We start from the raw sequence: 22353 nt of genomic DNA, 5'->3' as shown, positions 1-22353 counted from the left end.
TCATGGGGCCCGCAAGGCTAACCCCTGCTCTAGCGGGGAAAATGGCCTTAAAACGATCATTCATTCATTCATTCAAGGATTTCCAAGAACATAACCCCCACCAACAGAAAGGCTCTCCTGTATCCTCTTGTATTTGCTGCCCTCCTTTGTTGTTGTTGTTGTTGTTGTATAGCCCCGGACAGTTCCCTTGAACAGGCATGGAGACAGCTGATTGATCTCGCAGGAACAACCCAGAGATCCCCCACATCCAGGATGGTGTACCCCTGCCTTCATGAAGTCAGGGCCACAACAGAATTGGAGAAAGAGAGACAGAGAAAAGAGGGACAGAGACATGAGGGAAAGGGCCGGTCCATGGGGACCGATCGACACTCTGACCGTGACCGAGCTGCCCTGACAAATCTGGGCAGCAGGGAAGAATGGGGAAGATTTAGTCCCCAACTTCTGTTGGGGGTACAACCACTGCAAAGAGGCGTCCCCGATAGTTGTCCCTCCTGGGTTTCATTCCTTTGTATATTTTCATTTAATTACCTTCGCCACCGAAGGTGGATGGAGGTTAATGTATTCACCCGTCTGTCTGTCTGTTTGTTTGTCCGTTTGTGAACAAGATATCGCAAAAAGTTGTGGACGGATTCGGCCGAAATTTGGCAGAGAGGTAGCGTATGTGACAAGGACGAAATGATTAGATTTTGGTGAAGATGCAGATTCGGATCCGGCTAGTATAATTTTTAAAGTGATTCTTCACCATTGGGAGATTGGGCCAAAAACCGATACATAGCAGGATATCTCAAAAAGTTATGGACGGATTTCGACGAAACTTGTTGGACAGGTTGTGTGTGTGACAACGAAGAATCGATTTAATTTTGGTGAAGATCCGGATCCAGCCAGCAGAATTTTTAAAGTAATTCTTCACCATTGATTGATATGGCCAACCAGGCGGAGGTATTCTCTCTACTGAGTGCCGTTCTAGTTTCTGTAGTAATTGCTCCAAGGCTTTCCAATACCAGCCTTTTGTGTTCTCTTTTTTTTGTCATTTCAAATGTTTTCTATGAAAGAACCGTAAATTCCTATGAAATAAAAAAGTTTTCTGGAGACTTGTCCATGGGCCCTGGATAAAATATTGTTGCAGTTTTGAGAACCCACACTCTTGTAAATATCACATCATTAAAGGTTGAAATGCAAAGCTACTCTTGTAAATATCACATCATTAAAGGTTAAAGGTAGCACCCCATAGTTAGGCCACAAGCAACACGTAGGTCACCATAGGACTTCAGTTATTCCTTAGTATGTGTATAGATAAAGCCATGTTTCCAATAGTTGAATCTGCGTTGTGTCAATCAAATAAGGAGTAGGCTCCATTCGTCCATTTTGACAGCCTCCCTCTCCAAGCGACGCCATTAAGCACGCCCTCCAGTCTGTGCCCCATGGCCCTCCCAATTTGGTGCGCTCCTTGGCCATCAGCCGCAGCTTTAGCTGCCCGTGAGCTTGCTCAACGCCGCCATAAGCCACGAGGTGAGGCCCGGAAAAATGGGGCGGAGCGCCAGGAAGAAGGTGTGGCCACGTCACCCAGCCATCAGGGCGGGGACGGTAAGCCTTAACCAGCCAACCAGGGCTGAAGTAACATCGCCTGATAGGCGTGGCTTTTTGGCTGGCGGAGCGATCGCTGGTTCACTTATAAAAGCGAGCGCACAAAAGCCCTTTCAGAGGACTGATGAGAAGAGCTCGCATTGAAAGGACTCGAGTGAAAGAGTGGTATTGAAAGGACTCGTTGGCAGGTTGGCTGTTGAGAGGACTTATTGGGAGAGCGCACATTTAAGGGGACTTACTCGCTGGCGCTGATTACGAAGAGCTCGAGAGTATATGCGCTTGATCAAAGAGGGCTCGCTGGCATTGGGAATTCAAAGCAGGACCTTGGAGAGGGGGCGTTTGGCGCGGGTCATGCGCCTATTACGTACGCTAGTACCAGCCTTCCCCCCGTCATTATAACTGTCCGTTCGCGTCACGCTACATGCAAAGCTGCCTGCCGGGTTTCGTCCGCTGGACCGGAGCCGGATTGGAGCCTGGACGCGCTGGTGACCATCAACCTACCATCTCAGCAATCCCCGTGTGAGTGTCTGTGTGTGTGAGACGGGCCCGTTTGTCCAGGGAATAAGATAAGACTGTTTAAGGCTGCCCTGTGTAACTGCTTCTTCCTCTTCCTTGTACATTCCCTTCTTTTGTTTCCTCTTTACTTTGTACATAATTAATAAACCCATCTGTTCTTCCTATTCTCCTGGTTTCCTCTTATCCCATCGCATCAGTCTTTTCTCTCATTGGGTAAGCGTGGCACGATCGGAACCGCCATAATCGGGTCTAGTCCTTGTTAACGGCCCGAATCGCGGCTCGCTTTGCTCGGCGTGTCCACTAACGCCGTGGTCCGGGCGGGAGATATTTCCTTGCTTCACGGTCGGTGTTAGTAATTAGGTATTAGGACAAAGTCGACCAATAACCCTATTTAATACCGACCGGAAGGAACGTTGTAACTTCCAGGACTCGCGTCGGCCAGATAAAAGGACAAGGGGATTAACCCCCCCCCCCTTGATAAGGGGAGAGCCGACGTCCGAGATCCGCAACAATATTGAATGTGATGTGTACCATAATTCATGTATAGTTGCTAAGTATCGAAAATTTCTGATTTTCCTCCATACTCACTAAAGATGGTATCTTTTTTGCACACTTGTATGCAGCTGTGCTGTCTTTGGAGAGTCGGAGAGCCGCACTGCGTTCATTTTACCTCTTTGTTACAGAAACATACTTTACATCCATCCTCGATGCTGCCAAAGGTAACCTGGTGCTAAAGTAAAGATGTCATTCGGCATACCTCAGCAGTGGATGGGAGGTGATGTGGGAATGTAAATAAAAGGTTGGAAAAGGGAGGGAGAGGAATTTTTAAAAACTCCACCATTTGATGACCTCATAAAAAGGATTTAACTTTCTCTCATTTTGATTTCATTTTGGGCAGACATTGTAGCACATTTGATTAAAAACAAGTTCTCATAAGTTTCACTCTTGATCTTACAAAATCATAACTTAATGAAATGAGAAATGTAGTCATTAATATGTGAAAAGGATTTTATTTAGGACTAGCCGAAAGCACCCGGCGTTGCCCGGATTCTTTTTGAATGAATTTACTACTATAATTCAGCTTTTACTCGCGGCCGTAGAAGATTGAGTACGACAATTCAGCTCAGCTTTTAATTGTGAAATGGGCCCAGCCCGGCCGAAAGGGCCTGACCGGCCTCGCCACCTAGCCTATAACCTTCCCGGGGCCGTCCCAACATTTTCAGTTCTTTTTGAATGAATTTACTACTACAATTCAGCTTTTACTCACGGCCGTAGAAGATTGACTACTATAATTCAGCTTAGCTTTTAATTGCGAAATGGGCCTCGACCGGCCTCGCCACCGAGCCTAAAACCTTCCCGGGGCCCGTCCTGACATTTTTTGTATTGGAGGTTTCCTCCTATCTTTCACCGTTCAGGAGATTAGCTTGCACAGACAAACAAACAAAAACTTTCTTTTATAATATAGAGAGATTACAAACGAAGCTGAATGGTGGATTTTTTTGATTGAGTTGAGCGGTTTGACAGATAGGCCGATGTTGGTTTGGTTTTCTGCTCACTTTTGAGAGTTTTGCACAGATTTCAAAATATTTACAGTTCTTTCTTGACTTCACCTTCTGTTGCGAACATTTCTTTAGATCCAAACCCTGACACGGCGCACGTGAGGGCTTCGACCGAGGTCACCGAATGCTACACGTGTACGAAACGGTATCGCTGCTACGCACTCGCTGAGGGAGTGCGCCTTCTGTGCGTCTTATTCTCGACTGAGGTTCCTACATTCTCCCTGAGCTCTGCCAGCCACGCCATTATGAAATCCGTGGCTCATCTCTTGTGAACTTTTGGGTTGGTTTACTAGTCGAAGGGCACTGCGAGGATATAAGATGGCACAGTGACCTCATTTTGCCTTGATAGTTCCTTTTCAACAGAGTGCAGTGGCATAATGTTGTTTTGGGTTAGGCTGGTTTCTCAAAGCATTGCGACATAATTATTTTTGTAGTAATTTAAAAGGATACTGTGACACATTTTTTCTTCTATTTCTTCTACCTTTTCATCTTTCTATTATATTTGACCAGAGTATTTCAAAATCGTATAAAATTAATGAGGCCTGTGTAACACAACATGTTCCTCGTATTGGTGGCGTGTCGGTGATTATGACAATGTAAATCTGTCAAGCATGTTTGTTTTTTGGTATACCTGGTCGAGGTTCGTGGAAGAGCAGGATGGAAGGGAACAAAACAAAGGGGGAAACAACAACAGCAGAGTAGATTGTTCACCTGTTTTCATCAAATTATTTGTTTTTGATCTATTTGTCACTTGTAATTAAAAAGAAAAACACGAGACGATGGGTTAAAGAAGTTTTGTTTTGAACCAAGCACAAGTTCGTTGATTCATCTCTGAAATGTGCATGGACTCATGTGGCGGTTATCAGCAATCTGCATCAGTCAAGTCACAAGGTACAAAAATTTTGCTTGCATCTGGGAAGGAAGGGTGGGTGGAATGTTTATTGACGTGCCTGCATTGTATAGAGAACAATAGTGGGGGAAAGTGACGGGTTGAGCGTTAGATTCTAACTTTCTTTTTGTCCTTGAGGGCGAAGTCTTTGCCCAACTTCCTTAATAACTTTCAAGTTAATTCATTTTCGTCGAACGTTGCAATGCTATAAAGACAAATCGGTGGTTAAAATATACAAAACATTTATGTTGAAATGCCATTTTTATTTTTTTTGTTTTTATGTTCATAAGTGATAAAACAAACTTTTACACATCAATGTAAATTGAACATTGGACCCAATGAGTATAAATATTCTGACTCTGATAGGGTGGCAACTTCCAAATTCCTGCCCTAACTACTTCTTGGAGAGGGATGGCAAACCGTCCAGCATGAACCTGGTTTAGAAACTGCTTCGGCAGAACCAACGCTCTGTAACACAGAGTATGGCATATCGAATTGGATGAAAGGTAGAAAGGAAAATGTTTGGGTATGTAACTTACTAATCTTCAAAATCCCAATTAGTGTATCAAGAATGAAATACCATGTATGGAGCCGTGCAAGCGGACCATTTTCCAACAAGTAGACAAGGGAACTGAACATAATTTATTGCAGCCAAATTGATATACATAATCATCCACATAATTTGACCCTTGTCAAGAAACTGCTTCTGCACATCTTCTGACATTCTGTAAAGAGTATGGTAAATCAAAATGTCATTCAAAGCACTTAGCGGTGTTTGGTCCTTTATAACTGGCCCGTTGACCATCGTACTATAGCTCGGTGTTTAGGTACCAATTGATTTGTCTCCTCAGTTTTCACCTTTGTATTAGGTACTGACTTGAGGCAATAGTACATACAGTACCAACCTTACAGCTGTGCTCCTATCAGCTCTAAATAACTATGGTTTTGCAGAGTTGTGATGTGAAATATTTGGCTTGATTTGAACCTATAAACTGAAAAATGGCCAATGTTTTCATACTTTGCACTTTGCATTAAGGATAATTATAATGCAGAAGGATGGGTTGAAATGACTGGCTTGTTTTGCCAAACTCATAAAAACATTGCGCAGAGCACAGTGAGCAGGACATACAGAAATGGGGCCCCCGCACAATACTGCGCTGCCACTCCATATGCATTGAGCTGTGTCGTGTCCAAGGATGTCTCGCTCTCTGAAACAAGTTCTGGGAGGAACAAAATGAATCACTTTCTTGTTATGTTGTCTAGAAATTAAATATCTTGCACCTTATCCTGTATATGACACCATAGTTTAACATTTTAACTGGACCCAGTGAGGAATGCATGTGGTGAGCTAAGTGAATATGTAAGAGTTCCATGTTGAACTTACCACTTGCTTCGTATGGCTTCATGCCAATAATATTTCCACTAAAAGAAGAAAAAAGGAGTGTTAAGAAAGTCAAACACATCTATAGTCGTTACACGATCCCATTGTTGAATTTGACAACCAACCACCTTTAGAGACAATTTTCCCCCACAGAGCAGGGTTGGCATTTTTCTGGCACCGTTTTTTGAAGCAATGTTTTAAGGCCGGATGCCCTTCCTGCCGCCAAACCTGTTAGTCACCTCTTGCGACACACAGGGAATTACCAGTGAACTGGTACTCAATTTGCCGACCTCGGAAGGATCACAGGCTGAGTCAATCCCCATGGCATTAATTCAGCGATGACCGGGATTTGAACTCAGGATCCTAGGATCCCAAGCCGGCACCCTAACCGCTAAGCCAATACCAGGCTCCATTGTTGAATTCGACATTGGTGAATTTTTGAAGTTTTTATTGTTCACAAAATATAGGTTTGTTTAAGAATGAGATCTTGTCAATAATGAATGAGAGGTCTTCGATGGTCAACCAACCTGTCAACGAGCTACAGACAAAGGAAGAGCAGCACTCCATTGAACTACAGACAAAGGCCTTGTGTATTTTGAGTAGTTCTGAATTTTTATTAATGGAATGATAGACAATGCCCAGTCTGTAGCTAGTTTTGAAGGCCAGCTGTGATATATTGTTAGGGATGAAAGTGAGCCTGTGAAATTCAAGAAAAAGAACCTCTTCCAGTGACTGACTGAAAATAGACAAGTGTGTTCACGAGCCTTCCAGAGTGAGATGATGAAATTTCCATTATTGAATGATATGTTCCATTTATTAGTCCAGCATATAAATTATTACAGACGAGCAGAGAATGATGAAGTACTACTGTCAGACAGAATACGCAGTGGTATAATGTTGAGGTATGTACAAAGAGGAACGTAGGATTTCCAGAGCATTGTGGAGCTTGTTTCTGTATATGAGGAAGAAAACTGGCTAAAACACTACCTTGCATCACTCCAGCCTCCAATGGAGAGGAAAGGATTCTGTTGATAGCAACGTGTTGATCGTGGATGGAGGAGGTCAGAAAGCCAGGTATGAAGATGGTCTTGCATGCCATAGGCTTGGCTTGGCAAGCAAATCAGAACACCAGACTGAATGAAGCAAGAGCAGCCGAGCAGGATTTGAGAATACAAGCACTGATGCTATTTGGACCGTCGTCGATGTAGTGATGTCAAGGTGGGGAATACCTTTCTCTACAATCTAAAGTGAGAAAGACACAGAGCACGTTAGGCAGTGTGTACGAAAGAACAAGATGGAGACAGTTGGATGGGTTGAGTGCAAGATCTTCGGAGACATCACCAAATTCGGACATTCTGCCTTGACAGACTTGACAAGACATCACCAGGGTTTTTTTTGTTTTTTTTGTTATACAGGATCGAGGCTCATGAAAGAGCAAACATTTATCACACAAAAAATCAAACAGACACAAAGTATATAATAAGGGGAGCGGTAGACAAGATGGGGAGAGAAGGGGAAGCACACAAACACAACATTTGAGAACAGGGACATCGGGAGATCTGTGGGAGGGAGAGGGCTTGGGGGGAGGAGGCGTGGGAAAGGGGTGGGGGGGTGTGAGAAGTATAACACACATGGACACTGCTAGGACTTCCAGGAAAGAAGTTGGTATTTCAAAAAAGTGGATCTGGGGTGAAAGTAGTGGGGGTTGTGTTACGTGTTCCTCCCCGACCTGGTCTCGGTATACCTCCGAACCCCGGGAGGAGTCACGGCAGAAAAATATATATTATTCCGTGTCGAAATCAATAAGGAAACCACACCAATGGGTATAAACAAACCAATAATATATTAAAAACCACACAAGAATAACATTACCAATAACGATAGCAAATCCAGACAATCAATATCTCTTAGGATGGTACCACCACTAAGTCACATAACTCACTGCGTTACCGGTGACTGGAACAAAAACCCCTCAATGTCTCTATAACTCAACGGAGATGAGGCGACGGGGCGATGGCGAGTAAGGATGTGTAGGCAAGGCATGGACTGTCACGTGATCCACACCAACAGCAAACGGGCAGTGGAAAGGGAACTCCCAAAGACGCGATCCAGACGTGCACATGCACCGTTCAATCAGCGAACCGCAATGCAATCTTCAGACGCCGCTTTAGTGCACACTCAGCCCCGGCAGACCACTGGAGGGTGAGACCAGCGGACGCGGCAGAAAACTTTTCCACGACACGCGAGGGTCCAAAATGGCGGCCGGCTCTTGCTCGAGCCCAAAGCCTCGAGGCGAGGATTCTCTGGAACCTCACGCCTGTACCTGACTTCGCAGGCTTTTCCACTCCTCCAGCGATAACACCAATCGCACGATTCCTTTCACGGACTCAAAGTTAACTCGCGACGTTCGCTCAACCACGCTCCATACGGAGCTTCAAGACACGTCTTTCACTGTCCTCACGCCTTCTGCTTCTTCACTGCCTTTTCCTTCCGGGTCAGTTTCCTGTATCATTTTACGTTAACCGTTTTAACTTTAGATAGCTGTTCCTGAATAATAAACCTTTTGAGAATAATAATAATACATGATATCAGAAACATGTCAAGTGGGTGAAAACCACAACAGCGGAAGTGACGAATCCGTAACACTTCCCCCCCTCAAGAAAGAAAGTTTGAACACAGCAAAAACTTTCTTTGTAGGCAAATTCTTGAAACCAACAAAAGTAAACACAACCAAATCATCAATTCCCGTGAGCAACAACAATCAATATTTCCCAAAAAATAAAGCAACAAAATTTCACACAACCCACAGAGATTTCCAACGTTAATTCACTCTGGACAAAGCATCAGCAACGACATTGTCCCTGCCCTTTACATGTTCAATTTCCAAGTGAAACCCCTGCACAGCCAAACTCCATCTCATCAACCTCTGATTTTTACTTTTAGTTTCTTTTGAATGAAGGTTAAGGGGTTGATCAAAAATGCAAAGTCAAGCAAATCGATAGCACTTTTTCCGGGAGGCCGAGCTGAGGGCCAGGTTCCATGGTGGTTGGGTGGTAAGGCCTGGACATATTCACTACATGGACGCCTTTAGGAACGTGGAGTTCACGGTTAGTCCGTGTAGGAATCTTGGCTCGGCTGCCCCGCAGCATTCAGTGCTTCAATTCTTTCTAACTTTCCTAACAATCACGGTTGGACCACTTGTCACTGTAGTCACATGAATAGCGGTCTCCTTCTCTGCCACTGCTCCGATAATCCTTCCTTTGGGAGCTGCCATAACTCTGGAAGCCTCCATAATAATATCGATTGCGGCCACCACCACGACAACTCCGTGGTCCACCTCTGTTGCCCCCTCGACACCTAGGAAATGCCTTCCCTACTGTTATGGTCCTACCCTCCAACTCCTTGCTATTCAGATCCTTTTCTGCATCGCTGGCGTCCTTTGAGTTTTCAAACGTGACAAAGCCAAACCCTCTTGACTTTTGTGTCTCCCTGTCTTTTATCAGCAGCACTTCCAAAAGCGGTCCATATTTGCTGAAGGCAGACTCCAGAACATCTTCCTTTGTTTTGAAGTTCAGTCCACCTACAAATAACTTGCCAAATTTGTCGCCCTCCCTAACTGGTGTGGTGTTATTTTCCCTACTGGGCTTTTTAACAACCATCGGGTTACCATAAACTTGACCACCGGCCAAATCATTCCCGATAACAACAGATACTCCCTCTACAGGAAGAGTGGCTTGTAAACCTACGGTGACCGTTCCTGACACCACATCGGACTCCAAATGGATGGCATGAAGTGGAGCTCTAACACAGCCACCAATCCCCTGTAAACGAACACTATCACCAGTTGCCGTCTCCTCTGACAATGGCAAGATGCCTTGAAGCATTAAAGATTGATGTGCTCCTGTGTCCCTCAATACCCTCACAGGTCTCCGGTTAGTCGAGGCTCCCTCCAGTGACACAAACCCCTCTGAAATAAATGGTTGGTAACCCTTTTGAGGGTGATTACTCACATTTGCCATTGCATTCGGAGTGGTACGAGTCGAACTCCGCTCCTGATTTTCCTTTCCCAGAGCATAACAGTGGGACATCAAGTGTCCAGGTTTATGGCAAAAAGCGCAAGTAGGCCCAGAGGAGAACCTCGTGGTTTGCCTCGAGCCCCCAGGAGGGTAAGTCTGCCTTGGAACTGTTGTCTTCGGATTCCTAGAAGTCGTGGTATCAGAGTGGTCCTCATAGTCATCTCGAGGCCGCACCCATGAATTTTCGTTCTCCGCCCCTGATGTACCATAGCTCCCCTGGCTAGGTCTAGGCGAGAAGGTAGGTTTGTGGAATCCCATCCTGTGTGTTAAGGCATAGTCATCTGCCATGGTTGCTGCCTCATACAACTTTGGTACTTTCCTTTGCCTCCAGATGTACTTTAATGTCCTCGTGGACACACTGCCGGAATTCCTCCACCAGGATCAATTGTCGCAATAGTTCGAAGTCTTTCCCAACCCCTTTTGAATCACACCACCTATCAAACATGGTTTCTTTCATTCTGGCAAACTCCACATGGGTCTCACTCTCCCTCTTCCTGGCATTCCGGAATTTTTGTCGGTAAGCTTCCGGGACCAATTCATAGGCTTTGAGGATATTTTTCTTCAATACCTCATAATCTGCACATTGGTCAATCGGTAAAGCCGAATAAATATCTTGAGCTTTACCCACCAGAACACTTTGCACTAATATGGTCCAGGACTCCTCAGGCCAGTTTAGCAGTTGAGCCACCTTCTCAAAGTGTGAAAAAAAAATTGGCTACCTCCTTTTCATTGAAGGGTGCAACCAGCCTCACATGTCTGCCAACATCCAGGTGTTCTGACTAGGTGTCGAACCAGTCGGCATGGATGGTACCTCTCCCCGTTCTTTCATTACATCCAGCTCCTTGAGTCTAATTTCCTGCTGAAGCACCATTTCACGGTCCCTTAACTCCCTTTCGGCTTTTCTCTCCTCTGCTTTTTTCTCCTCTAACCTTTCCTGGAGTTCTCTTTCAACTCTCCTTTCCTCTGCTCTTTCTTGTGCTATTTTTCTCTTCTAACCTTTCCTGGAGTTCTCTTTCCTGTGCTGCTCTTCTTTCCTCGAGTTCTCTTTCAACTCTCCTTTCCTCTGCTTGTTTCTCTTCTCTTCTCTTTTCTACTTTCCTTTCCTCTGCTTTCAACCTTTCCTGGAGTTCTCGTTCCTGTTCTGCTCTTTCCTTTTCTGCTTTCCTTTCCTCTGCTTTTAACCTTTCCTGGCTCTGCAATTGCAACTCCAGTTTCTGGAGCTCCACATCTTCTGGTTCCTTGGGTAACCAATCCCAGGCTACCTCTTCCCATGTTGCTAATCCCACCATAGATTGTATCACCACTGTCTGCATCTCTGCCTTCCTCATATTAGTTCGGACCTCCAAGCTAAAATGTTTGGCCAATTTCAAGAGGTCCGATTTTACTCACTCTGAACTGTGCTTCACTAGGGGTCACTGCAAACTTCTCTGCGTCAAACTCCATGGTGACTATTGTTAACACCTGTTAACCTTCACACAAGAAATTTTAAAAAAAAAAAAAAAATTTTTTTTTGGGGGGGGGGGGGGGGAAATTTGGGAATGTTGGAACAAGTTCCAAATTTGGGAATTCTGGGAATGTTAGGGAATTCTTTCCCAGACTAAATTTAGGGAATTTTAGATCCCGGACGCAGACCCAATTTCGAGCCCACGAGTCAATTGGACGAGCCCCCAATTTCTGTTACGTGTTCCTCCCCGACCTCCTGGTCTCGGTATACCTCCAAACCCCGGGAGGAGTCACGGCAGAAAAATATATATGATTCCGTGTCGAAATCAATAAGGAAACCACACCAATGGGTATAAACAAACCAATAATATATTAAAAACCACACAAGAATAACATTACCAATAATGATAACAAATCCAGACAATCAATATCTCTTAGGATGGTACCACCACTAAGTCACATAACTCACTGCGTTCCCGGTGACTGGAACAAAAAACCCTCAATGTCTCTATAACTCAACAGAGATGAGGCGACGGGGAGATGGCGAGTAAAGATGTGTAGGCAAGGCGTGGACTGTCACGTGATCCACACCAACAGCAAACGGGCAGTGGAAAGGGAACTCCCAAAGACGCGATCCAGATGTGCACATGCACCGTTCAATCAGCGAACCACAATGCAATCTTCAGACGCCGCTTTAGTGCACACTCAGCCCCGGCAGACCACCGGAGGGTGAGACCAGCGGACGCGGCAGAAACCTTTTCCAGTGAACGACGTGCGAGGGTCCAAAATGGCGGCCGGCTCTTGCTCGAGCCCAAAGCCTCTAGGCGAGGATTCTTCGGAACCTCACGCCTGTACCTGACTTCACAGGCTTTTCCACTCCTCCAGCAATAACACCAATCGCACGATTCCTTTCACGGACTCAAAGTTCACTCGCGACGTTCGCTCAACCACGCTCCATATGGAGCTTCAAGACACGTCTTTCACTGTCCTCACGCCTTCTTCTTCTTCACCGCCTTTTCCTTCCGGGTCGGTTTCCTGTATCATTTTACGTTAACCTTTTTAACTTTAGATAGCTGTTCCTGAATAATAAACCTTTTGAGAATAATAATAATACATGATATCAGAAACATGTCAAGTGGGTGAAAACCACAACAGCGGAAGTGACGAATCCATAACAGTAGAAAAGATCAAGGTTTTGGATGGGGGAAGATAAGAGATGGTGGTGAACAGCTGTTTTAAAGACCTGGAGGGAGGAGTGGGATTGAAGAGAGTGAGGGAGTTTGTTCCAGAGGTGGGAGAAAAGAGGAATGAAGGAGTGAAGGTGAGCAGAGAGTCTTGATTTTGGCGGTTTCACCATAAGAGGGTTTCTGGCAGATCTTGTGCGACCTGTAGGAATATTTGGGGGACAGAGCCCAGAGAGAGCTGGGGGAGCAAGGCCGGAGAGGAGTCGGTAGAAGACATAAAGACCACCAACCTGGACCACCAATCTGGACTTCCGTTTCCGGTCTTGCTGGCGACGGTTCGTTTTTTCGCAGGTCTCCACGCTCTCCATCGAAATCGAAGTTAAGTCATTGTTCCAATTTGTATTTTCGTTATAACTGTATTTCTTTTATGGTGTATGTACGTTTATTTTCCCGTCAAAGATTTTCGGTGCAAATCTTTCATACCTGTATTGAAAATCGCGTTAATTCGTGTCGTCTCGAGGTCTTGTACAGTGTACACTGTACAACCTTGAGGCTTTGTTTTTCTCTCAGCGCCTGTCGTTTGTGATCCAGTAACTTTCGTTCTCTGTTTTCGCAGTCTTTCCACCCCAAAGCCTACTTCCTTACGTAAATCTCAACTCAAAAAAAACAAAAAAAAAAAGACTACCTTCTCTGTGCTCATTCGTTTATTCATTCTTATTCGTTCGTTCGTTCTTCAACCACGTGTTTCTCCCCCATTTCCCCAGATAGATTGTCAAATTTCAATTCGTTATTTTATCGTCCATGTGATATTGTTTGATTATAGTTAGTTTTGGTTTGAATTTCCTGTAACTCGTAATTAATTAATCGTTTTCTGCCCTTATGTGTGGCCTTGTAGTTGTACCCCCGTCGGTGTTTTGTTAACTTAAGTGTGTTTTGCTTGGCTCTTGGTTTTTTCCCTTCTACCCCGAACATAATACTGTCTAACGTTCTAATTCCCCACCCCCCCCCCCCCCCAAAAAAAAAAAAAAAAACATTTATTTTCTTTTCTCCACGTGTACTGTTGTCTCATCCTGTATTTTCTGTCCAGGTGTGCTGTTCGCCCCACCCCCATTATCTCCTTGCCATCCACCGTTTGCCCTGTTCACGTGACTCGTGGTGGTCCCTCTCGGCTCTCCCCCCGTTGGTATTTTTGTGCATATAAGATTGTTCATAGTTCTGTTTAAATATTTTTAAATATGTTTAACCTTTCCCCTTCTGTTTTTTATTCAGTGGTATATTACAACACGCTGTTTTTCTTCCTATTTAAAAGGCTTTTCTCAATTTCCTCTCCAACTCATTCCACTTCAAAAAAAAGAAATTCAATATCTTATACGTCTCCCTCACTACATGGTCTAAATTCACATTCATTCCATCCCTCCTCCATCATCCTGAACCGGATTGCTAACTTGAAAATCACAACAAACCCAATTTGTTATCAATGTTCGTCTTTCATTAATCATCCACTTTCTAAACTCCCCTCTTGCCCCTCCCATCCAAATCCCCCCCCTTGCACCTACACTCCGAAACTTCCCCCTTGCCCCTCCACTCTTAAACTCCCCCCTTGCCCCTCCACTCCTGATCTCCCCCCTTTCCCCTTCCCTCCAAAACTCCCCCCTTGCCCCTCCCCTCCTAAACTCCCCCCTCACTCCTCCCCTTCAAAACTCCCCCCCAATCCCTCCCATTCAATTCTCCCCCCATACCATTCCTCTCCAATTCTCTCTCCTCCCCCCTCCTCCTCCAAGCTGCCTCCTCCCCACTTCGTCTCCCTTCTATCTCATACCTCCACCCCCCCAAACCTTCTACTTTCCTCTGCCCCCCCTCAAACAACCCCTCACTGTGCCGCATCCCTTCACCAGCAAACCTTTCATCCTCCTCATCCTTCCCTTTCTTGGAACTCTTCTGCAACATCTGAAACACTATCAACTGCTCTCCCTACCTCCCCCTCTCATCCTTCATCTTACCCTACTCCTCCCCTCCCCTGTCCTGTACCCGATGCTCCCCCTCTCTCTTCATTAACGGTATGGACCTCAAACATCCGGGGCCTTCGCTCAAACCTGACTGATCTCTCCATACAGGTTGCTTCTGACAATCCAGACTTGATCTGCTTAACAGAGACTTTCCTCCTTCAAGATGTCTCTGATTCCTTAATAACTCTTCCTGGTTACTCCCTCCTCCGGTATGATAGACCTGAGCCTCGGCCTGGTGGTGGGGTGGCTATCTTTGTCAAAAACTCTCTTCCTCACTCTCCTTGCACTGCTCTCTTTCCTCCTCACCCGCAGGAGTACCTCTGGTTACGGCTTCCTCTCCGCTCCCACCTTTTGTTCATATGTGTTCTGTACCGTCCCCCAAACAGTGATGACTCCATCTACATTTCAATGTCTGACAACATGGACCAACTTCTATCCACTCATCCCAACTCTCTCTTCCTCATATGTGGTGACTTCAACTGTCATCATGCCACCTGGTTGGGTGTGGGTTCCTCTCTCACTAGTCATGGCACCTCAGCAAAGGACTTCTGTGACTCACTGGGATTGACACAATTTGTCAATTTCCCGACCCGGATCTCAGCCAATGGAGTATCTTCTCTTCTAGACTTGGTTATGACAAACTTCCCTGCTAATGTCTGCTGCTCTTCTTCTGCTCCAATCGGTTCTTCTGATCATGTGCTTGTCAAAGTGGACATCTCTCTGGCCATTCTCAGAGAGCCTCCTCAGCGTCGACGAGTCTGGCATTTCACTCAGGCCGACTGGGACGGTCTTCAAGCAGCCATCAATCGTCTGGATTGGTCTCCCATCTCCACTGCCTCTGACATCAATTCTTCCTGGGAATTCTTCCAAAGCAAACTGATCTCTCTCATGCACAGATTTATCCCATCTCGCCTTCAATTGTCTTACCCTTCCTCCCGTCCATGGTACACTGAATCTTGTGGTGAGGCAGTTGCCCTGAAACAACTTGCCTTTGCCTCTTGGAAGGCTAATCCAACTGAAGGAAATCTCAGTTCCTTCCACCAAGCTCGGAACAAGTGTGTGTCTACCCTCAGGAGTGCCAGGAAGCACTATCTCTCCTCACTCAAGAATGAACTCTCAAACCTGTCTCCTTCCTCCAAATCCTGGTGGCGTCTGGTCAAATCCGTTTCTGGTGTTTGTTCCCCCTCCATCCCCTCCCTTACCTCAAATGGCCACACAGTTGACATCGCACGTGACAAAGCCGAAAGCCTCAACTCTGTGTTCGCCTCGAAATCCTTAGTCCCAAACCCATCTCTCTCTGTTCCCACCTTTCCCAGTCGAACCCAAATGCTCCTGGACTCTGTGTCCTTCTCTCCTGACAAGGTGGAGGAGTTTTTGTCAAACCTCGACTCTGATTCTGCAACTGGACCAGACGGCATCAGCCCACGGGTCCTAAAATCCTGCTCTGCCGCTCTATCTCACCCTCTCTCTGTTCTTTTCACCCTATCTTTTGCTCAAGGTCATCTGCCAGCATCCTGGAAATCAGCTAACATTACCGCTTTACACAAAAAAGGTGCAAAAACAGATCCTTGCAACTACAGACCAATCAGCCTGCTCCCAATTATCAGCAAAGTCATGGAATCCATCATTGCTTCGGATATGAAATCTTTCGTCTTCTCCAATGGCTTGATCTCTGATCATCAATTTGGTTTCAGACCAGGTCACTCTACTCTGGACATGCTGCTTCTGCTGTCTCAACAATGGATGGAGGTCCTGAATGCCAAACAGGAAATCAGAGCTGTCTCCCTTGACATATCAAGGGCCTTTGATACGGTCTGGCACCCAGCTCTGCTCACCAAACTCTCCTCCTATGGTATCCATGGAAATCTCCATGCATGGCTTGCGGACTTCCTCTCTGGTCGTAGTCAACGTGTGGCCCTGAATGGATTTCTCTCATCTCCCCTTCCTGTTCAGGCTGGAGTTCCCCAAGGAAGTGTGCTGGGCCCTGTGCTTTTTCTGGTCTTTATCAATGATCTCTCTGACTCTCTGGAAAATCCTCTCTATCTCTTTGCTGATGACTCCACTCTCTGCCGCTCCATTCCTCTTCCCTCAGATAGGCAGTCTGCAGCCTCCTCACTCTCTGAAGACCTGGACAAAATCACAGACTGGTCAAACAAGTGGAACATGTCTTTCAATCCTGCCAAATCTCACTCTCTTACTATGTCTCTCCGAAAAGATCGACTGGACAACCCTCCCATCTACTTTCTCAACAATCCTCTCCAAGAAGTTCTGTCACTCAAGCTTTTGGGTCTCACTATCTGCCATGATCTTTCTTGGGAAAACCACATTTCCAAGCTGGCCTCCAAAGCCAGTCGCCGACTGGGCATCCTCCGTCGTGCGAAGTCCTTCCTCGGCACACCTGAGCTCCTCACCACATACAAGGCTTTCATCCGCAGCTCAATGGAATACTGTTCTCCCCTATGGGCTGGTGCTCCTGCCTCACACCTGGCTCGGCTTCACGCTGTTGAATCCAAAGCTTTCAAAATCATTGGAATCTCCCGCGATGAAGCTATCTCTGAGGGCCTTTCACTCACTCACCGCAGGCAGGTAGGTGGTCTTTCTGTCTTCTACCGACTCCTCTCCGGCCTTGCTCCCCCAGCTCTCTCCGTGCTCTGTCCCCCAAATATTCCTACAGGTCGCACAAGATCTGCCAGCAACCCTCTGATGGTTAAACTGCCGAAATCTCGGCTCTCTGCTCACCTTCACTCTTTCATTCCTCTTTTCTCCCGCCTGTGGAACAAACTCCCACACTCCCTTCAATCCCTCTCCTCCCTCCAGGTCTTTAAAACAGCTGTTCACCACCATCTCTTATCTTCCCCCATCCATAACCTTGATCTTTTCTACCCCCACTAATTCACCCCAGATCCACCTTGTTTGAAATTCCAACTTATTTCCTGGAAATCCTGGCAGTGTCCATATGTTTATACCTCTCCCACCCCCCCCCCCCCCTTCACATGCCTCCCCCCCTTCACATGCCTCCCCCCTTCACATGCCTCCCCCCCAAAGCCCTCTCCCTCCCACAGATCTCTCGATGTCTCCATGTCTCTCGGTCCCTGCTCTCAAATGTTGTGTTTGTGTCCTTCCCCCTCTCTCCCCATCTTGTCTACCGCTCCCGATGTTATTTGTTTTATGTGTCTGTTTGTCTTTCTGTGTGATTAATTTTCGCTCTTTCACGAGCCTCGATTTTGTATACAAAAAAAAAAAAAAAAAAAAAACCTGCCTGCGGTGAGTAAGTGAAAGGCCCTCGGAGATAGCTTCATCGCTGGAGATTCCAATGATTCTGAAAGCTTTGGTTTCAACAGCGTGAAGCCGAGCTAGGTGTGAGGCAGGAGCACCGGCCCAAAGGGGGGAACAGTATTCCATTGAGCTGTGGAAAAGGGCTTTGAGAAAGGAGTCTGGTTGAAGAGTCCAGCCTTGAGATTAACACATATGGCTTAAGACAAAAGAAAATCCCCTCAGTTCCCTTAGTCTAAGAAAATTTTACAACAAAAAGGTAGGAGATCGAGGGATGAAAATACATGTTCCAGATACAAACTTACACATGAAGGTATTCAAGGAGATGCAAATGCACTCAATGACTTGCTTTTAAACTAAATGGCGAAAACACAAAGACCTGTGCTGACATATGTCGTTGCCTTCGAACAACTTGCCTTCTCGCCTAGTCATAAAGCAACTGGAACGGAATTTCCCAGGATATATGTACATGGGTAAATGTGAAAATGCACTTGTTGGATTGGATGTTCATCTTGAACTCGACAAATTTTCTCTCTATGTCACAGCATCGTCCTGAATCCATCACATCAAGAGTACTATAGCATTGGCTCCTTATGGAAAATTTTAAATCCCATCACAGGAATTAACCCCAAAGGTATAGTTACCGATTGCAGGTAGGCCTGTAGTTACCAATACATGTGTAGTTCCCACCCCATTCACCAATCACCAGCCTCGATGGCAAAGTATAGTTAGAGTGTCCGCTCTGAATCGAGGAGGTCAGTGGTTTAAACCCGAATCAAGTCATACCGAAGCCATCAAAAATGGTATGTACTGCTTCCTTGCTTGATGCTCAGCATTTCAAAAGGATAGAGCATGGATAAACAACCATAAGTTGGTAATCGTAGCACAGGCTTTGATGGGCCTAATGGCCTCCTCATACATCAAAGTTAAAATGGTGGCAAGGAAGCTCAAAATGGCGGCAGCACCGCGCGTTGAAGGCGCTCGCTGTTGAGCCTGTGGCAAGCTCATGAGGCCGGCCTCCTTTCTCCTCCACTGCCTCACTCGCAGCCTCCTCAGCCTCCGAAGAGAACTACAGCCGCCAAACCCTCCTCACACACCAAGGAAATATATCAGCACCAACCGCTCTCTTTCAGCACACGGACCAATGATGTCCAAGCCATCTTGTTTGAGCAAGAAGTAAGTGCACTCTTATTCCTCACACCGCCAGAGCCGATTGAGTCCCTCTCGCCCCCTCCCACCTCCCACCCCCGATTCCCCGCCTCTTGTGGTCGGGCCTTTTTCTTATTAGGTCCATGGGGCAGGGCGTAGTTCGGCCGACTCGTTCTTGGCTTTTGCCGGCGGTTATAATTTAAAGGTTGTGCAAAAACATAAGGGAAAAATTACAGAGGGTGTGACGCACAGGGGAAAACTAGCCTTAATCCTTACCACTAACTAGCACTGCATCATCCCCTGTATGATGCACAATTAAACAACCTTAAGCTACAGTCTCCCTACTGAATACATCAAAATACTCCTACACGTCACGCGGTCCATGCTATTTCCTTTACAGTTCTACCTCTCCTATGGTATTCTTTTATCTACCCCCCATAAACGTAACAATATACACTATATGACCAAAAGTATGCAGACACCCCTTCTAATTATTGGATTTGGCCGTTTCAGCCACACCCATTGCTGACAGGTATATATCATCAAGCACACAGCCATGCAATCTCCATAGACAAACATTGGCAATAGAATGGGCCGAACTGAAGAGCTCAGTGACTTTCAACGTGGCACCGTCATAGAATGCCACCTTTCCAACAAGTCAGTTCGTCAAATTTTTGCCCTGCTAGAGCTGCCCCGGTCGACTGTAAGTTCTGTTATTGTGAAGTGGAAACATCCAGGAGCAAGAACTGTGGTAGGCCACACAAGCTCACAGAACCGGACCGCTGAGTGCTGAAGCATGTAGCGCATTAAAATCGTCTGTCCTCTGTTGCAACACTCACGACCGAGTTCTAAACTGCCTCTGGAAGCAACGTCAGCACAACAACTGTTCGCCGGGAGCTCCATGAAATGGGTTTCCATGGCTGAGCAGCCGCACACAAGCCTAAGATCACCATGCGCAATGCCAAGCGTTGGCTGGAGTGGTATAAAGCTCGCCTCCATTGGACTCTGGAGCAGTGGAAACGCGTTCTCTGGAGTGATGAATCACGCTTCACCATCTGGCAGTCTGACGGACGAATCTGGGTTTTGCGGATGCCAGGAGAACGCTACTACCTGCCTGAATGCATAGTGCCAACTGTAAAGTTTGGTGGAGGAGGAATAATGGTCTGGGGCTGTTTTTCATGGTTCGGGCTAGGCCCCTTAGTTCCAGTGAAGGGAAATCTTAATGCTACAGCATACAATGGCATTCTAGACGATTGTGTGCTTCCAATTTTGTGGCAACAGTTTGGGGAAGGCCCTTTCCTGTTTCAGCATGACAATGCCCCCATACACAAAGCGAGGTCCATACAGAAATGGTTTGTCAAGATCTGTGTGGAAGAACTTGACTGGCCTGCACAAAGCCCTGACCTCAACCCAATCGAACACCTTTGGGATGAATTGGAATGCCGACTGCAAGCCAGGTTATTCGCACAACATCAGTGCTCAACATCACTAATGCTCTTGTGGCTGAATGGAAGCAAATCCTTGCAGCAATTTTCAACATCTAGTGGAAAACCTTCCCAGAAGAGGGGAGGCTGTTATAGCAGCAAAGTGGGGGGACCAACTCCATATTAATGCCCATGATTTTGGAATGAGATGTTCGATGTTCAGGTGTCCACATACTTTTTGTCATGTCGTGTATATATACATATATTAAATACATGATCTCAGGCTTGTGGAGCTGACACACACTGGACATACAGCCAAACATACACAGCACAACACAAGTCTGTTGGACGAGACAGGCACAGTCACTGAGCTTAGGGGAAGTGCCTTCACTTCGGGGGTACTCTGGGTGCCAGCGACGTCACACCAATGGCACCGCCTTTCTCACCACACTCAGTGGGTCATTTTCTCCTCCCAAAGGATGCCAACCTATAGGGAATGTCCATGCGCTTCTCCTTTTAAATGCTGAACATCAAGCAAAGAAGCAGCATGCACCTTTGTTCTTTTGTTTGAGTGAAGAATATTTTGTTTGACTCGGCCGGGATTGGAACCACCGACCTCCCAGACTCAGAGTGGCTGAGTTGTAATTACAGTATCTTTTCAGTTGGTTTACCTTGGTTTATAGTTGCAAACCACAAATGTGACGTTCTCATATTCCAGTCCTGTTATGTTGGCACAAAAATGTGCAGCACAACCAAGTTGCTTTGTTTTGGCCCAAACCATCTGGGGGAGGAAAGGAGGAGATGCTGGCATGTTAAACTTTATTTTTCAATTAAAATGGCATGCCACATCATTGAAAAGATTCCATTAAGATACATAATTTGTGCCTGCAAGTCATCGAGAGCTCACAGGATGGTTTGGCTGATGTGAATAGGAAAATGTGCGGTGAGTGGTTCTTTGTTGTGCCCAAATTTGATTTTGTTGCTCATATTTAAGAGCTGCCGCTTTTGTACAAAAATGAAATGCATGCACTTCGTACAAACGAATGTGTACCATAATCACATCTTCTAAATTAACATATGTTGTAAATACAAAGTTTGCTGATTTTTTTTTGTGTACAATGTCGAGGCTTGTGGAGGAGCTGGAAGACTGAACGGATTCGAGCGTAACAGAACAAAAGGAACAGCAGAAGGAGAGAGGGGGAATACCAACAGCAGGGATGAGGGACCAAATAGAGACTTAGAGAAATCAGGGATGTGAGAAAGAATGATGGCTAAGGGAGAACACAAGGGGGTGGACCAGATTGTCAGGAAGCCACAAATTCTTAGGAAGGAAAAACTGGAAATTTGGAAAGAGGTGGATTTGGGGTGGGTTAACACAGGAAGAAAATACCATGGCTTTGAATGGGGGCACCTAAGCACGGGTTTGATCATGGCATGATCTGACATGGGAGCGAAAATCTGTCCAGGATAGAAAAACAAGATTGAGGAGAATGCAGAAGTTGGTTCCACACAGGCAGTAACAAGAAGACTAAATGAGTGTAGGTGAGCAGTGATTCTAGATTTTGAAAGTTTCACCACAAGAGGGTTCCTGCCAGACCATGTGCACCCTGCAGAAACCTGGGGTGCAGGAGGGGTGGATGGCAGCACAGAAAGGGAAAAGGGTGCAAGACCAGAAAGGAAATGGTGGAAGGCAAAAACCACCAACCTGTCTGCGATGTGAAAGTGATAGCCCCATCCACTCAGCTTCATCGTGGAATATTTCAATGGTCGTGAAGGACTTGCATGGTTCCCACAGCATCAAGCTGAGCAAGGTGTATGCAGGAGCACCAGCGTAGATGGGAGAGCAGTACTCCACGGAAAGAAGGACCT

The 22353-nt window shown here is 46.0% G+C and overlaps 2 protein-coding genes across 9 annotated transcripts in view; one reads left to right on the top strand and one right to left on the bottom strand.

The window, feature by feature from the left end:
• The window catches only part of FUZ (fuzzy planar cell polarity protein), a 41966-nt gene extending 37532 nt beyond the window's left edge, over nucleotides 1-4434 (top strand). For all 8 annotated transcript variants that reach the window (XM_078782204.1, XM_078782205.1, XM_068097309.2 and 5 more), the window contains 2 exons: nucleotides 2724-2819; nucleotides 3735-4434. In XM_078782204.1, the coding sequence (XP_078638330.1) occupies nucleotides 2724-2819; nucleotides 3735-3761 (123 nt within the window). In that variant the 3' untranslated portion in view covers nucleotides 3762-4434. The remainder of the gene's footprint in view (nucleotides 1-2723; nucleotides 2820-3734) is intronic.
• A 742-nt stretch (nucleotides 4435-5176) lies between these two features.
• LOC137412058 (uncharacterized) overlaps nucleotides 5177-22353 on the bottom strand; it is a 42753-nt gene continuing 25576 nt past the window's right edge. The window contains exons 3-5 of the mRNA XM_068097312.2: nucleotides 21156-21265; nucleotides 5933-5970; nucleotides 5177-5768 (exon numbers count right to left, since the gene is read on the bottom strand). Coding sequence (XP_067953413.2) covers nucleotides 5638-5768; nucleotides 5933-5970; nucleotides 21156-21265 — 279 coding nt within the window. The 3' untranslated portion in view covers nucleotides 5177-5637. The remainder of the gene's footprint in view (nucleotides 5769-5932; nucleotides 5971-21155; nucleotides 21266-22353) is intronic.

This window comes from Myxine glutinosa, chromosome 7 (genome assembly GCF_964187855.1).
Source record: "Myxine glutinosa chromosome 7, kmMyxGlut1.1, whole genome shotgun sequence".
Taxonomy (NCBI): domain Eukaryota; kingdom Metazoa; phylum Chordata; class Myxini; order Myxiniformes; family Myxinidae; genus Myxine; species Myxine glutinosa.
The sequence above is the reverse complement of the archived record's forward strand: the minus strand, read 5'-3'. Positions and strand labels throughout refer to the sequence as shown.